This window comes from Pantherophis guttatus, chromosome 2, assembly GCF_059756535.1.
Source record: "Pantherophis guttatus breed Tessera chromosome 2, ASM5975653v1, whole genome shotgun sequence".
Taxonomy (NCBI): domain Eukaryota; kingdom Metazoa; phylum Chordata; class Lepidosauria; order Squamata; family Colubridae; genus Pantherophis; species Pantherophis guttatus.
The window spans coordinates 175,187,245-175,205,482 of NC_142064.1; the positions used below are offsets into that span (position 1 = coordinate 175,187,245).

At 39.7% G+C, this 18,238-nt stretch overlaps 1 protein-coding gene across 2 annotated transcripts in view; it reads right to left on the bottom strand.

Moving 5' to 3' along the window:
- Window positions 1-2,133: 2,133 nt before the first annotated feature.
- The window catches only part of ATP10B (ATPase phospholipid transporting 10B (putative)), a 72,560-nt gene continuing 56,455 nt past the window's right edge, over window positions 2,134-18,238 (bottom strand). The window contains exons 16-21 of one of the 2 annotated variants that reach the window (XM_034406435.3): window positions 17,034-17,159; window positions 13,628-13,828; window positions 11,510-11,590; window positions 11,235-11,339; window positions 6,688-6,875; window positions 2,134-2,702 (exon numbers count right to left, since the gene is read on the bottom strand). In XM_034406435.3, coding sequence (XP_034262326.2) covers window positions 2,288-2,702; window positions 6,688-6,875; window positions 11,235-11,339; window positions 11,510-11,590; window positions 13,628-13,828; window positions 17,034-17,159 — 1,116 coding nt within the window. In that variant the 3' untranslated portion in view covers window positions 2,134-2,287. The remainder of the gene's footprint in view (window positions 2,703-6,687; window positions 6,876-11,234; window positions 11,340-11,509; window positions 11,591-13,627; window positions 13,829-17,033; window positions 17,160-18,238) is intronic. The other variant, XM_034406429.3, reaches the window with a different exon arrangement.

An 18,238-nucleotide genomic window follows, 5' to 3' on the forward strand; every position in this document is an offset into this window, starting at 1 on the left:
GGACTTCCTTTGGTGCATGGTGGGTTGCTACCAGTTTGCCCCGGTTTGGGTGAACTTGTAATGATGGCGGGAGACGCCACCCACCCGCCTGGACGCTTCTGTGCATGCGCAGAAGCGGTGCATGCGCACATGACCGAGCGAACCGGTAGTGAAAGGTTTTGAAACCCTCCCCTGCTTTGGTGGGTTCTTTTAGCTATTCAAACAATACAATTATGCCCCTTTCAGTCTTTTCAAGGCTGAAACAGCTTGGTTCCTTCCTTCAGTCTCTCATCATAGGAATTCTCTTTGCTTCCTAGACACCTGATTGACGGTCCATCTTCCTTCCTCGGCATCCCATTCAAAGAAGAGGTAAAGCTCTTAAAATATTTATCTTGGATGATAATTCCTCAGAAATCATTACTTCCAAATATTTATTTATTTATTTATTTATTTTTAAATTTGTATACCGCCCTTCTCCCTAAGGACTCAGGGTGGTGAACAGCCAAGTAAAAACATAAACTACAAACATTAAAATACAATTAAAAAGATATATATATAAATTTGGCCCCATGATTAAAAATAATAACAGACAATTAAAAACATTTTAAAAAGTGTTAGGCCAGCCCAGCTTACTGGAAAAAGAAGGTTTTAAGGGCACGGTGGAAGGCACCGAGGTCTTGGATTCTCCTTATCTCTGGGGGCAGCTGATTCCAGAGAGTATGGAATTAGGTCACTAGGTTGCTAGTTACCTAAAAGAACTAAACAACTGTCTGACCAATGAAGAACAACTTGGCATGTGCAGTCTTTCACATATACATATATGCAACATATATTACATATATCCCATTTTTTAATGGGATTGTTCGCATTGTTTTATTCTTTGTTGTAAGCCACCCAGGGTCCCTTGGGAGTTGGGCGGCATAGAAATGTGACAAAATAAATAAATAATAAATAACTATGTATATACAGTATATTTTTTAGCCTTTTAAATTGTCAATGGGTTTTAGTTTGAATGTTTTAAATTTTGGGCAAAAGTCATATAATTCTTTTAAAAATTTTAAATTTTGTATTGGTATGTGTTTTAGTTCTGACTGTGCACTGCCCTAAGTCCACTAGGAGAAGGGCGGGATACAAATTGAATAAAAATAAATAAAATAAATAAATATTTCAGATTTCTTTACACACACACCCCTCCCACAAAATAGTTTTGGATTCCCACTTAAAATATCTAGATTAATGGCTTATTTATTTATACCTTTAAACATGATAATTTTACTCTTAAGATGTTGCAGTGTTAACTCCTGTTCATCAGTAAGGCAGAAATGTGGCATGATTCTGAAATTTCATTGTAAAAAGAAACAGCCCTTCCCCACAAATATTGTCTATTTTCAAGTCCCCACAAAGGAAATCTTGTGCAATTGTCCTCCAAGCTATTTGAACCATCACTGCCCCGAGTCCTTCAGGAGTAGGGCGGTATATAAATCTAATAAAAACAAAACAAAACAAAAAAAACAAAAACAAAACCAGGGGTGAAATGTAAAATCTGTTACTACCGGTTCTACCGGTTGTGTTAAATCTGTTACTACCGGTACTACCGGTGGTGGGGGTAATGTGACTGGATGGGCGTGGCCAACTTTTTTTTTAAAAAACTTTTCAAAGCATTTTTTCTAATGCTTTGAAAAGCCGCTCTGCCGATCAGGGAACTCAGCTGGGATGTCAGAGAGGCTCTTTTAAAAATGGCTGTCTGCCAGTCAGGACCTCAGCTGGGAGTTGCCAAGACTTTTCAAAGCATTTTTTTAACCACCTCTTCGGCAAGAGGTTGCAGAAAAAAAAGCTTTGAAAAGCCTTTGATGATCCCAGCTGAGCTGCTTTTTTTTTTTTTTTTACTTTTAAAAGCATTTTTCCGTCGGAAGAGGTTGTAGAAAAAATGCTTTTAAAAGTAAAAAAAAAAGCCTCTGATGATCATGCAGCTCAGCTGGGCATGGTGGGGGGGGGGCATGCAGGGATTTTTGCTACTGGTGCTCCGAACCACCAGCTGCCATCGCTACGGGATCGACCGGGAGCATTTCACCCCTGATTTGAACCCTTTCCCCCCACAAGAAATATATAGTCATATGCATCCAAGATGTCTTGCACTGTACAGTCAAAACACAGTTTCTCGGTATACTGATGAAGTTTTATTTTAGGTCTCCCATCTGGACATTGCTGCTATGTAACATAAAAAAGGAATTATATTTTTCCTTCTATTCCCTTTATTCATGGAGAGTGAGTCTGTTTTTACTTTTCCCCTTCGAAAGCCGTGCCTCCTTCACAAGGTCACTGCACTCACAGACCTCCGATGGCTTCGCTCAGCAGAACTTCCAGTGTTCTGGGGGATTTGGCCAGTAAATAGCTCCACAGCTGTAAATTGTCCAGTCTCTTCCTGGATGCATCTTTTGGTATCATCCTTGGCTTCCTCATTCAAAGTCTTTTCTTCAAGCATTTCTTTCTGCAGAGGCCCAAGGCCCTGAAGAACATTGGTCTCAGGAAGCCCAAATGCTGCATGATCACAAATATTTCCACTGAGTTGACTAGGGTCATTACTGTGGATTGCTGGGCCTTCTTTTATCAGCTTCCATTTCTGTATTTCCCAGTCCTGTTGTTCTTTTGGCAACTTCTCTAGCTGTTGTGCTTTCAGGATGCAAGATATCTTGAAAGTCCCTTGCAAAGCCAATATAAGATATCTAGGGAAAGCAAAGAAAACCACAGTTATTTTTCCAATAATAAGCTATCACTCTCACTCATTTTATAGGTGGTAGATGAAGTATAACGTGAATTATGTTTTTAGTTAGTCATTCATATAAAGATTCCACTTTCTACAAGAACAGTTCTAAAATACTACACATACAGTATGGGTTCCAAAGGCACTTTTTGCAAAGCACACACAAAGGTACAAAAAGGGAACAAAAGCTAGCATGAGGAAACTCATAATTTTACAAAAGTTAGTGTCACAAAAGATGGGTCAAAAAGGTAGTTTTAGATAATTGGAGAAACTTACAGATATAACTAATGGGAAGAATTTCCACCATTAAAATGAATATACCAAAACTCTTATTTCTATTTTGGGTCATATCAATAAAATTAGAAAAAAACTTTTTTGAAACACTCAATAAAATAACATCCAAATTTATAAGCGTCCACAAATTAAACTTAAACTACTACAAGATACAAAAGATAGAGGAGGAACAGCACTCCCTGAACGGGAAATTTACTATCAAGCGGCTGTGTTATCCTGGGTACAAGAATGGATGGAATTAAAAAATAATAGAATATTAACAATTGAAGGATATGAAATACAAGTGGGTTGGCATTCATTCCTCTGGGATGAGAGACACAAAACACATACCTATTTCAAAAGACACACAATAAGGAATGCACTATTACAAATTTGGTTAAAAATTAAAAAACAGCATTACACGAAAATACCGATCTGGCTTTCACCACTAGAAGCAGTAAGACATCCAAATCTAAGAGAACTTTAAAAAGTAATAAGATACAAAGACTTAATTGAACAACAAGAAAATTGAAATCAAAACAACAATTGGAAACAGACCTAAATAGAGAAATCGACTGGTGGACTTACACACAAATTCAATCTAAACACAAGGAACATATAAAAGCATACGAAATCCATAGAGAGAAACAAGAATAGATAAAATCATATTAGAATCAGAAGAGAAACTAATTAGCAAAACTTATAAATTTTTATTACAATATAAAATGGAGGAGGAAACAGTGAAGGATACAATGATCAAATGGGCGCAAAATTTTAAGTACACAATAGATTTGGAGAAGTGGGAAACATTATGGCAAGTGAATGCAAAATTAACACTAGCGGTGGCATACAAGGAGAATCAGTTGAAGATGTTCTACAGATGGCATCTGTCACCGACAAGGCTGGCAAAAATACACCCGAACAATAGTGCAACATGTTGGAAATGTAAGAAATTGCAAGGAACTTATTATCATCTATGGTGGACGTGCCCGGCAGCAAAAAAATTTTGGTAGAACATTAAGAAATGGATAGAACAAATAACAAAACAGCAAATAGAAACATTCCTGTTAGGAATCTTTACAAATCCATATCCCAAAGAAATAAAATATTTGATGCTACATATCTTAACAGCAGCACGAATAACATATGCAAAAAATTGGAAAAAAAAAATCCCAACTGAAGAAGAACTAATAGATAAGATCTTAGAATGCGCTGAGATGGACAGATTAACAAAAGAAATTAAAGAAAAAGAAGAGACAGACTACTACAGAATATGGAATAAATGGTATAATTGGCTTAATACTATCAATAAAGAAAAATAAATACAAGGAGAAAAGAACAGAAATACAATATATATATATATGTATTGAGTGGTATAATTATGTATATAATATGAATGTAGAAATGTAAAACAGTAAAGATATAATCAAAATATATAGATCTTTATAGGGGGAAAGAGGGGGAAAAAAAGAGAAGAGAAGAAAAGGAGGAGGAGGGGAAAAAGAAGGAGTATTAGACTAAGAAATAGGGGAAGAAGTATAAAATATCAGATGGAAGACCACTATGAAACAATGCTTAAAATGGATAAGCTATTTATATGTTGTATGTTGTGTAAATGTCAAATTTGTGTTTTAATAAAATTTATAAATTTTTTAATTAAAAAAAAAGGTAGTTTCCATCTACCTGCCATGCCAGTGGTGCCATGCATAGGTAACTTGGTACTATCTGAACAAATAAGGCATAACTCACATCAGTTCAGACATACCAAGATAATTTGGAAATACAATCCAGAATGTATAGAATATATCAGCTTGCCAGTTCCTAGGCTAGGGTTTTGTTTGGTGATTACGGACAGCTACAAACTGCCATTCAATTGTGTTAGGGCCAGCTGCTATGTTTCAGGAAAAAAATGGTTTAGTAATGCTAGTCTGTGTATCATAGCCCATGATAAGTATATTTCTCTATAGCTGTCTGATATAAACAGATATCATGGTTTTCCCATTCCAGCAATCTTAGTGTGGTTGAGATTGCAGGGAAGGGTATGTTAAACCGTCACAGCTTCTACCAAGTCCACCATCACTCTTCTGTCCTTTCTGCCCTTGATTAGTCCGTCCTCACTTCTTTTTATGGCTCAACTCAAGAGATCTTGAGTTGGGGATTTTTTAAAATCCCCATTTCTCTCTGCATGATAGCAAACCAAATGAGGACCCAGTTTGTGGGGGCAATAAGCTGACTTTGTAAAAATATACAAAAGTATGAAGGCTATTGCTTAACGCATTGTAAGCCGCCCTGAGTCTCTGGAGAAGGGCGGCATATAAATCATATTAAAAAAAAATGCAACTGATTCCAAAGACACAGATGCGCAGAAAGTTCCTCTTGGTTCTGGCATGAAGAAGCTGCAGAAGAAGCAGTAATGGCAGCCTACATTCTATACAACATTAGTGGTAACAGCTGGAAGGTGACAAATGCAGGGACTCATGGGAAATGTTGCCGCAAGTGCAGTGACAGAATAGCAGTAAATCAACAGCAATAGCAAGATGAGAAATTTTCAGTTGCCCCAAATGTCTTGGAGAGTCATATGTACATGAGGCCTATTCTGTTGTTTTGAAATAGGGCAGCTTCATAAACGACATTTTGAAGTTTTCTTATTTCGGATAGTATTATCCATACTTTTGTCTGGATTTGGATATCGGTGATCTGTTATGAAAAGAAGGGGAAACTTCTGCTCTTCTTACAGTTATATCAGAAAAGAAGAAGAAAAAAGTGAACAACTCTGAAGTTTATCCAGGCTTGCTTGCGTTAATACTAAAAACCAACATTTATAAATACATTTGGATGCATTCGTTCAAGCTTCCTTCTGTTATTGCAGCTACTCTCTGGGCCACCTCACTCTGAATATTAGTTTTACAATAAGCAAAAAAAAACTTTCTCATTTTACAGAAAATTCATAGGAATGCAATGGTAAAATGTTCTGCCCTCAAATCAATGTGTGTTTTGTAGTAAGAGATTAAAGCGGGACTCATGAAGAATAAAGCTTCCAGAGGGAATTCTTTTCATAACCCTTAGACCTTGGGTGTTAAGAGGGAGAAGCAGATAGTTGATCTTTGTGCTATTTCTAAGGATCATATGACAGCTGGAGAAGTCTGAGCTGTGACACTAGCTGTAACATGGAAACATATTTTTTTCTTTGAAGTACTCAAGGGTTGCCTCTCAAAAGAGAGAGAGAAAAAAGGAAGGCATCACACAACACAACAAAGCTTTTATGTTTTAGCAAGGCATGTCAACTCAATTTTCCCAAACTGTACAGAGAAAGTTGTACTGCATTAAAGGGCGTGGGCTGTCAAGGGTTTTTAAGCTTCCTGTCCATAAAATGACAGCTATACCAAAGAACTGGCTCTTGGCTGGCAGGTTTTTGTGGAGAATGGGGAAAAAAACCAGACTAGTAAGGATACATCTGCTGGAACGTTTCTCTGGAAATCAGACTTTACATGGTACCGGTTGTCTTATCTGCAACATCTGATTAAGACCTTGCTTAAATAATACCATACTGTAGAGATAAGGCTTTCTGTTTCCTGGAACAACATTTAATCAAATTTTGTAATCCTCAGTCTGGTAATCTAGTTATTGAGTGGCACCTCATACAAGAACAAGTAAGAAAAAAACATTGGTCAAACCTTGGGAGAAGTGCTACGACTGGCATCATAATGATTGTAAAATAAAAGCTTGGCTCTGAAAATTCCATCTCCATAATCCAGTAGGGATTTGTGGGATGGTTACAAAGGACACAGGTTGCATTGTAGATGGATGAGAAAACGAAGTACAGCAAAATGCTCCCAATTATTGCAATCCCATGGAACAGGGTCTGTGAACAGAAGAAAAGAAAAGCAATTAGAGAAATAAACCTTTTAGCTGTGATTCCTGTCCAGGAATGTGATGGTGCAGAACACCAGGAGAATATAAAGAGCAAATGCCATAGTAACAATCTTATACCGAGGCAGTGCAATTTCTATGCAAACAAAAGGTATCTGAATATAAAAATTGCAGCAATGATGAATCTGCATTGAAGAATGTCAAATTTTGGAATTAACTCTGATGCTTTTTGTCATGTCTTTCCAAGACAAGTGCTGGCCTGGTGGGAAAGAGCAGTATCTTTTCTGTTGCATATGAGAAGTCATGCTTTTTAGTTGGCTCTGTGTGAATATTGGTTTCCAAGCTACGGTGTCCATTTATTGCGTTTTTGTAGGTCTATACCTTTGAGTCAGTGTTACCTGGTTTAGTCTCTGCAGTTTACTTGGAAAGAATTTTAAAAAGTGGCTTTGCTAAAGCTGAGAGTGACAGGCCCAAGATCACTCAGCAAGCTTTGTGCCTAAACCGGGACTAGAACTTTAACTCTCTTCCATTATCTGCAATCTTGTCTAACTGCAATGAGCAATACTATTTTTAATTATGTAAAATTTTACTGAAATACATAAATATTTCTGATAGAAATGAGGGAAATAATACTTTTATGCAGAGAAATCTTGAAAAGGTATGAAGGTATAATAAGTAGTATGAACATTGGTCAAAAGCAATCTGACCCGGTGTCGATCCCTCGCGGCTCCTTGGTTCACCGAGGAGCTGAGGGAGATGAAACGCCGGAAAAGACGCCTAGAGAGCGGTTGGAGGGCCAGTCTCGCTGAATCTGACCGAACACTGGTAAGGTCGCATATTAAGACCTACCTAGTGGCGATAAAGATGGCAAAGTTTAACTACTTTTCCGCCTCTATTGCGTCATCAGGGAATCGTCCGGCCGCCCTGTTCAGGGTAACCCGCTCCCTGCTCCATCCGGGAGCGCGGGAGGATCCCTTGGAAGGCAGGGCGGAGGATTTCAGACAATACCTGTATGACAAAATCGCTCAGATCCGGGGGGATTTGGACTCTGACTGGGTAGATCAGGGCAGGGTGACGAGGAATAGTCTTGAGAATGTTACCTGGGAGGAGTTTGATGCTGTGACTCCGGATGATGTGGACAGGATTTTGGGGAGACTTAGTGCGGCCACATGTTTACTGGACCCGTGTCCCTCCTGGTTGGTACTGGCCTCCCGGGAGGTTACACGAGGCTGGCTCCAGGGTGTTATCAACGCTTCGTTGAGTGAGGGTCACTTCCCCGCCACCTTGAAAGAAGCGGTGGTGAGGCCTCTCCTCAAGAAGCCGTCCCTGGATCCGGCAATATTGGCCAACTATCGTCCTGTCTCCAACCTTCGCTTCCTGGCGAAGGTTGTTGAGAGTGTGGTCGCGCGACAGTTTCCACAATTCTTGGAGGAAACATCCTATCTGGATCCGTTCCAGTCGGGTTTCAGGCCTGGACACAGCACGGAAACGGCATTGGTCGCGTTGGTTGATGATCTCTGGAGGGCTCGGGACAGGGGTTGTTCCTCTGTTCTGGTCCTGTTAGACCTCTCAGCGGCTTTTGATACCATCGACCATGGTATCATGCTGCACCGGTTGGAAGAGTTGGGGATGGGGGGCACCGTATTACGGTGGTTCTCCTCCTTTCTCTCCGACCGGTCGCAGTTCGTGTTGGCAGGGGGGCAGAGGTCGACCTCAAGGCCTCTTATATGTGGAGTGCCTCAGGGGTCGGTCCTCTCGCCCCTCCTGTTCAACATTTATGTGAAGCCGCTGGGCGAGATCATCCGTGGCTTTGGGGTGAGATACCACCAGTACGCTGATGACACCCAGCTGTACATCTCCACCCCAGGCCACCCCAACGATGCCCTTGAAGTGATGTCCCAGTGCCTGGAGGCTGTGCGGATCTGGATGGGGAGGAACAGGCTCAGGCTCAACCCTTCCAAGACTGAGTGGCTGTGGCTCCCGGCATCCCGATATAGTCAGTTGACTCCATCACTGACTATTGGGGGCGAGTCGTTGGCCCCCACAGAGAGGGCTCGCAATCTGGGAGTCCTCCTGAATAGGCAGCTGTCCTTGGAGGAACATCTGACGGCTGTAACCAGGGGGACCTTTTGTCAGGTACGCCTGATCCGCCAGTTGCGGCCCTTTCTTGATCGGGATTCCCTGTGCACAGTCACTCATGCCCTCGTCACCTCTCGCCTTGACTACTGCAACGCTCTCTACATGGGGCTCCCCTTGAGGAGCACCCGGAGGCTCCAACTGGTCCAGAATGCAGCAGCGCGGGTAGTGACGGGAGCAGCCTGGCGCTCCCATGTAACACCGCTCCTGCGCGAGCTGCACTGGCTCCCAGTGGTCTTCCGGGTGCGCTTCAAGGTGTTGGTTATCACCTTTAAAGCGCTCCATGGCATAGGGCCTAGCTATCTTCGAGACCGCCTGCTGCCACCGACGACCTCCCATCGACCCGTGCGCTCCCACAGAGAGGGCCTCCTTGGGGTGCCATCAGCCAAACAGTGCAGGCTGGTGACCCCCAGGGGAAGGGCCTTCTCTGTGGGGGCACCTACCCTCTGGAATCAATTGCCTCCAGAGATAAGGAGAATCCAAGACCTCGGTGCCTTCCGCCGTGCCCTTAAAACCTTCCTTTTCCAGCAAGCCGGGCTGGCCTAATTTTTTTAAGTGTTTTTAAGTGTTTTGTTTATTGTTTTTAATCAATGGGGCCAAATTTATATATGTATATTTTAACTGTATTTTAATATTTGTATTTGATGTTTTTACTTGGCTGTTCACCGCCCTGAGTCCTCAGGGAGAAGGGCGGTATACAAATTCAAAATAAAATAAAATAAATATATAAAATAAACAATTAATTCAAATGGTATAAATTAAATTGTGATTGCCTAGAATTATTTAATTTGGAACGTAGAACATAGAGTAATAGAGTTGGAAGGAACCAACCCCCTGCTTGAGCAATAGACCCTATACCATTTCATACAAATGGTTGGCCAATCTCTTTTGAAAGCCTCCAGTGATGGAGTACCCACAACTTCTGAAGGCAAGCTGTTCCATTGGTTGATTGCTTTCACCTTTAGGAAATTTATCCTTAGTTCTAGTTGCTTCTCTTCTTGATTCATTTCCATCTATTGTTTCTTGTCTTGCCTTTTGGTGTTTTCATTTCATTTCATTTCATTTATTGGATTTGTATACCACCCTACTCCCGAAGGACTCAGGGCGGTGAACAGCCACAAAATAAAACACATAAATACAAAATTTAAAAACAGAATAAAACCGAATTAAACAATTTTGGCCGAGACAAATTTAAAACACCCAATAATTTAAAAAACAAATTAAAATTTACATTTTAAAGGGGAAAGATTTAGGCCAGGCCGGCTTGATGGAATAAAAAACATCTTGAAAGCGCGACGGAAGATGCGCAGATCTGGGATCCTCTGTATCTCTGGGGGGAGCTCATTCCAGATAGTAGGTGCCCCCACAGAGAAGGCTCTCCCCCTGGGGGCCGCCAGTCGACATTGTTTGGCTGATGGCACCCGGACGAGTCCCTCTCTATGAGAGCGTACTGGCCGGTGGGAGGCAAACTATTTTGGAAAATAGTTTGACCCCCTCATTAATGTAAGACCCCTTCAAATATTAGAACACTGCTATCACATCTCCCCTAGTACTTCTATTCATTAGACTAGACATACCCAATTCCTCTAGCCATTCTTTGTATGTTTTAGCCTCCAGCCACCTAATCATCTTTGTTGCTCTTCTCTGTAATCTTTCCAGAGTCTCAACATCTTTATTATATTGTGGTGACCAGAACTAGATGTGGTATTTCAAGTATGGTCTTACTAAGGCTTTATAAAGCGATACTAGAACTTCATGTGATCTTGATTCTATCCCTCTATTACTGCAGCCTAGGATTGCATTGGTATTTTTTGGTGGCTGCTACACACTGTTAGCTCATATTTAAGCGATTGTCCACTAGGGCTCCAAGATAACTCACAGTTATACTGTTTCTGAATCTGTGTATTACACTATCTGCAAATGTTGGCATTTCAGTACTTTTTCATCACTCAATAAATCCTTTGAAATCCAAGTTGGAAGGGACTCATACCCAGACACTCAAATGTAGAATCAAAAAGCTAATGACTGTCACGGTAACAGCCAGGTCATTGTTTCCGTCCATCCATCCATCCATCCATCCATCCATCCATCCATCCATCCATCCATCTATCCATCCATCTGCAAGCAAGCAAGCAAGCAAGCAAGCAAGCAAGCAAGCAAGCAAGCAAGCAAGCAAGCAAGCAAACTGGGATAGTTATTGAAACTATATACATACCCACATCTGAATTTCTAAAGCTTGGTGAAAAAGAATAGTAAGAAGGGCACCAGTGTTAACTACTGTTCCAAAAGCAAAAACATCAGTATCAGAATCCTGGTAAACCTGAAAAATTAGATAAAAGAATATTGACATATTAAAATACAAAACAGAAATGTTGAGTTTTATGAACCAGCCTTCTCAAGTCTGATATGCTTCAAATATGAGCTGAAAAGCAACAGGCTGGGAAAGGCTGGTTTAGAGAAAGTTGAATAGTTTGAGATTTGAACACTTACTAGATAAGGGATGAAGAAGCAAATGAGACTCTGGTAAAAGGCATCCAAGATAGCAAGGCAAAACGTTAGAGTTTTGTAAATCTGTAGCAAACAGGACACAGAAGGAATAGAGTTTTTTCAAAACATATACATTTTCTAAAAGCCATTAAAAAGCAAAAGTTAGAATATTTTGAACATGTGATGTAACACCCAGAAAAATACGGCATCCTTCACTTAATCCTCCAAGGAATGATTGAAGGCAAATGAGGTCTAGGCAGAAGAAGAAAATCATGGTTTCAAAACCTAAGGGACTGGTTTGGACAAAACTTAGCAGCACTTTTTCATACGGCTGTTGACAAAAATAGGATTGCCAACATGATCGCCAATGTCCGATGATGGATATGGCACAAAAAGAAGAAGTACATTTTCTTGATATATCACTTATAACTCGATGGCCACTGGGGAAGCCACCAATCAGTGGTAAATGACAGAATTTGCATCACTTTCATTCTCTGTCATTGCCTTCAAAACCAAAATCAGTGGAGATGTGGTATGCCTGAAAAAATTTTCTTTAAATTGTTACTGATAATTCTATTTATTTTTATATCTTTATCCAAACAGAATAGCACTGGGGGTTACATGGAAGAAGAAGGTATGGAGCTTGGATTATTGATGAACTTGTCTCTATTATAAGAAGTTCAAACAAGTCTCTGTGGGCAAGAATATGCATTTCCAATGTAATTATTTTTTTGGTTAAATTGTTGTATACCTTTTCCACAGAGCTCAAGGGGCTTCTATGGAGATCTCTCTGCCTTTTATCTCCAGATCAGCCACCTTGTAATACAGGATGGACCTATAAGGTAAGAATGGATTACTTCAAGTTGGGCCTCTCTGGGTCTAGTTTGGATCTACTCTAACACTTTAAATATCATAACACATTACAGTTTTGGTTACAATGATAAGTGTAACATTTTCAAGGTAGGGATTAGCCAGACCTGTCCCAGCACTGGAATATTGTAATGTATTTTATCTGGAGACTGGACTTTTGTAACATCTGTCTATTGTAGACTTCACCCCATTCCTAAGAGGTCTATAAGGGGCGTGCTTAAGCGCACCAGCGTGCCTACCATCCCTGTCCTAATGTTTTCTTTTATTTGTATCCTTTTCATGTATTTATAATTATTTTTACACTTGTATCTGTCATAAAATACATGCTTGATGAAAAATACAAAATAAAATAAATAAATAAATAAAATAAACATGTTTCTGCTCTTGAGGGTGATTCATAAACCACACTTAGATTAGAATGAGGAACTACGTTACTAGGGTCCTTTCAATTAATGTTAGTATTATAGGGCCTGCATTGTCTGCTGTTTAGTTACTACTTTCCAGATTTCATTATGATTGACAAGCAGAAAGCCAAATTATATGAACAATCATTTTCCATAGATCTTTACCTGGTTTTTAGAGCCAGGGAATAATGTCCTCATGACCATACTGTAGCTTGCTTACATTCTTCATAAAGGATTGTGGCTTTTTTAGTGTGAGATAATATTCTCTGTGAACGTATGTGGGTTCTTGGTTTGGAGTTTTTTTGCTATCAGTTAAAAGACACAGATTTTCCCACTTGTCTCCTGGATTTCCCTATTTTAGTCATAACTACCCTAACAATTATTGAACCAGCACCTTAACTTGTTAACACATTTTATTGTACTTATTGTAGCAGCCTGTATCTGTGGCTATTTTATGCTTTGGAATTTTTTGATCCAATGAGAATCGATGTATTTAAAAGTGTAATGAGTTGCATTTCTTCTCTTAGTGCAAGATCAGACTTCGCACAATAGCTTGGATCAATGAAAAATGATACAAGAAAGCACTGAAGGCTCCTCTATAAAAATTGTTTTCTTTAACCTATTTTTTTCATCCATTCATGGGAAAAATGTTTTAAAAAGGTGCTTTTTAACCAATGGAATACAGTTGTTTAATGAGGGAATTGCTGAGCTGAAAATTGACCATATTCAACAAATCATGGCTTAATGCAGTGTTCGAACCCAACCAACATCTACTTTAGAAAGGATATTTATCTTGCTATACCGTAAAACCTGTTACATTATTGGGACATTCTTGAAAAAGTGTTACCTCTGAATTTTGTCCACTTTTATAAAGCGCAGGAATGTTCAATAGGGTTTCTGCAGAAATGTCTTTATCCAGAATTCCGGAAATTAATGGTGGTACAGATGTAAAAAACAAGTTGAAAAATATCATTTGCCAGTAGTCTATCATAGAAGCCCCAGAGAAAGCACAGAAGAACTGGTACCAGAAGAGGAGGTTGACATAGGTCTGGTGAGAACATATGAAAAAAATAAATGTTTTAAATATTTGTAGAAACATCATCTAGCCTTTGCTATCCAAGGGTGTTTGGTCAGTCATAATATCTAGTCCCTGCAGAGCATGATAAACTTTTAGAATATGATCAAGGACTCGCAACATTAGTCTAAATCAGTAGTGGGTTTCAAATCCCGGCACTACTGGTTCGCTATCAGGAGCTCGTGTGTACACTTGCTTTGCAAGCATGTAACGCCTCTGTGCACGCGCAGAAGGTTCTGCGCATGCGCAGAGCGTTTTTGATGATGTCTGGGTGGGTGGGTGAGCAGAGCCATGAGCCACCGCTGCTACCTGTTCACCCGAACTGGGGCAAACCAGTAGCAACCCACCACTAGTCCAAATAAATTTAATATGCTATTTGATTTTAATTAGTTTTTTGATTAAATTGAGAGACTGGCTAAAGTTACATTACCACCATGTACAACTGAACTCTGTTTCTTTTTTAAAGCGCTGGGAGTGAGAAAGTTAAACTAACTATTGGGATAAGGAGATAAGCCTATTTATATTTTTCTCTACCTGCTATTAACCCATGCTAATTTGCTTTTTGTTTGTGTTTCCTTTCTCAAGTTTTTAAATGTACCCGAGTTAATTTTTGAAACCCATGATGTGATATGATTAGGAAAACAGTAGTCGTACAAAAGGATTGAGAACTGTTTTCTTGGTTACTTCCCTACTTTTAAACTATTTCATTTCAGGCTGCTTTTCATCTAAATATAAATTTGTCAAATTTAAGTTAAGGAGCCATGGTGGCACAACGCTTAGAATGGAACATTGCAGGCTAACTCTACACATTGCTGGCAGTTCGATTCTTACTGGCTTAAGGTTGACTCAGCCTTCTGAGGTTGGTAAAATGAGAACCCAGATAGTTGGGGGGCAATATGCTGACATTTGAAAAATCACTCAGAGAATGCAGTAAAGCATTACAGAGCAGTATATAAGTCTAATTGCTATTGCTAAGAGTAGTAACAGACCCACTGAAATAATCAGAACTTAATTATGACTAGAATATATCTACTCGTTTTTAGTAAATCTACTTTAAGCACGAATAAGACTCGACTCAGTCCATTATTAGGTCTTAGTGACAAACATTTGCATGAAATATATAGTTAGCCTTGGGTGTATGTAAATGGATTGTAGTCATCTACTTGAGATTCACAGTCAGAGCTTGCTTTCATGAATATAAATAGCTTTTGTATTTCTTGCAGCTATGTGATTGTCACTCAGAATCAAACATCAACTTTGTATGCTGTAAAGGTAACATATTCATAAAATGTCACTTCTATTTATTTATTTTTGTACAAAAAAGTGAAATACTAAAATTAAATAATTGGCAGAAAATTCACTCCTACCGTTTTCTACTATTTTCTAGCTGCTTTTATATCAAACAATGTTATGGACCTTGATGGTAATAAGTCAGAAAAACAAAACATAAACAACATTTGATATAATGAAATTCATCAGAAATAGGCAAAGTAGAAAAAGTTCAATCAAATAATGGGAGTTAAATGTCTATATACATGCAAGTGGATAAATAGGCACCACTTTGATGGGAAGGTAACAGCGTTCTGTGTGTCTTGGTCAGAGGTGGATTTCGGCAGGTTCTGACCAGTTCTAGAGAATCGGTAGCGGAAATTTTGAGTAGTTCGGAGAACTGGTAAATACCACCTCTGACTGGCCCCACCCCCATCTATTCTCTGCCTCCCAAGTCCGAGCTGATTGGGAGGAAATGGGGATTTTGCAGTAACCTTTCCCCGGAGTGGGATGGGAATGGAGATTTTACAGTATCCTTCCCCTGCCATGCCCACCAAGCCACGCCCACCAAGCCATACCATGCCCACCAAGCCACACCCACAGAACTGGTAGTAAAATTTTTTGAAAACCACCTCTGGTCTTGGTGTATAGTCATGTTTGCCAAATGACCAAATGAAGCATCTTCAGACAATGCTGGCTCCCTTGAATAGAAAACGGATATGAACACTGGCCCTCTAGAGTTGGACATGACTGGACAGGGGAAACCCTTAGCTCTTTTATTTATAGCAATGTAGGTAAGGGAATCCATCATTCTTTTGTAATGGGAATCATACATTTTCCAGCGTTAGACCCAGGGATGGGTTGTACTTACCTTTACTACCAGTTCGCAATGGGGCTGCGCTTGCGCGCTCGCTTTGCTTGCGCGCGCATGTATATAGATACATTGCAATAGACATATAAAGGAACTCTTCCTTTGATTATGTTGCCATGATGTGGCAGCATCTTGTGTGATTATGCTATCATCTTGTGTTTTTTTTATGCCCCGTCCCCTTTTGGAGGTGCCACCATGTTTCCCCGAAAATTAGACCTGTCTTATATTTTTTTGAACCCCGAAATAAGCGCTTGCCCTTATTTTTGGGGAGGTCTTATTTTGGGGCGCATGGAGCAAGATGGGGCTCCTCTTATCGTCTTACCTGATTTCCAGCACTGTCTCCCTAACCCTAACCCTAACCAGAGGAAATGGTGGGGACTGGCTGCGCATGCGTTTAAATATTTTCAGGGAGGGCTTATTTTTGGGGGAGGGCTTATTTGAGAGCATGCACTCAAAAGCCCGATTGGGCTTATTATCAGGGGATGTCTTATTTTTGGGGAAACACGGTAATGGCTCCAGTTCCCAAGAGATGCATGTTAATTGCATGATTGAAATGTCTACCCTGAGAATATAGATGCCCAATTGAATTTTCTACAATGTGGCTAAAGTTGACTAGTATGGTCATCTATTGGTAGCATAGGTTTCCCGTCAAATTAGGTCATTGTCAGCCTGTAGAGTCCAAGTCAAGACCAACTTCTACTTGGCCTGATTACAATCAGCCATTTTATGTACAGCAGTAGAGACATGATTCTGTTAAGGATTGTCCGGATAACATTTTAAATAGGAAATTAGATAATGAAACCTATTTTATAGAAGCTAAGTAAAAATGAATCCATTTATGAATAAATCCATTTAATCAAAATATTTGTATGGAATGTTTATGGAACTTTATGGAATGTTTCCTTATTATATTTTTTGGGAACTTGTAAACTGTTGGCACAGGGCTAAAGTCAAATAACCTATAAACAATACTTGTCCCAATTGTTACAAGCAATAATGGATGGCATGCAGGATGAAATAAAAAATTAAAACACTTACCACATTTTTATAGAAAAAGTATAGCACCATCTTTCCCAAGCGAGAATAGCACCAGTGTCCATGGACTAGAAGTAACTTCTTGAGGTGTTTAAACTGAGATACTGAAAAATCACTGGCCATGACAGCCTGAAATGGAGAACGTATATAAATTGACATAATTTATATTTTCAAGTTTTACTGATCCAATATAAACCAGGACTGCAGGCAAAAGTCAAAATAATAAAAACCAAGAATGGGAAATATAATGTGTCTCTGGTTTAATGTTAGACTATTCAATGGCAGCTTTTCCAAAGCTTTTGTTCTTTAGATGTGTTTAACTATTATTACTGGAATTCCCAGAGAAGTGTCACCAAAGCTAACTGGGAATTCTGAAGTTACACACTAATATAACTGGAAGATAAGTTACAAATGAGTGTGCTAGGGTTTCATTATGAAACTGCATTTCTCTTCATTTCCAAGCCCAGTATGACAATTTAATTCATAAGAAAGTGATCTTATGACAGTTAGACTTAGGGTAAGCAATTTTGGGTAGTTGGAGGCTTCACATCATTCTAAAACAATGAAGGAAAGAGGGTGGGAATATATCATTCATTTGGATGGAACTACAATTCTCCTCTTCTCCTTAATTTTTGTGTGAACGTTTGAGATCCTTTGTTTTTTAAAGTCATCTTGTTTATTTTAATGCAGAACTGTTTGTGCATGTTTCTCTTCTCCAAATGTCCAGCAGCAGAGGAACAGAGAGCAACAAACAAGCACTTGGAGAACCGTTGTAGTGCTAGAGCCACAAATTGCCTATCCTTATCTAAAATAATAAGAACAACCTTGGATGAAACAACCTAAAGCACATAATACTTCTTGAGGAAAACATCCTCAAGTACTGCTTGTAATCCAGTACAATTTCACATCAAATGTAGTCCGGCACAGCAGGGGTGAAATCCAGGTTCTGACAGGTTCTGGAGAACCGGTAGCGGAAATTTTGAGTAGTTTGGAGAACAGGCAACCACCTCTGGCTGGCCCCAAGAATGGGGAGGGAATGGGGATTTTGCAATATCCTTCCCCCAGGAGAGGAGGGAATGGAGATTTTGCAGTATCCTTCCCCTGCCATGCCCACCAAGCCACGCCCACAGAACCGGTAGGGAAAAAAATTTGGATTTCACTCCTGCTGCACAGAGAATATGGACTTAGTGGTAGAAGCTGGACAATCC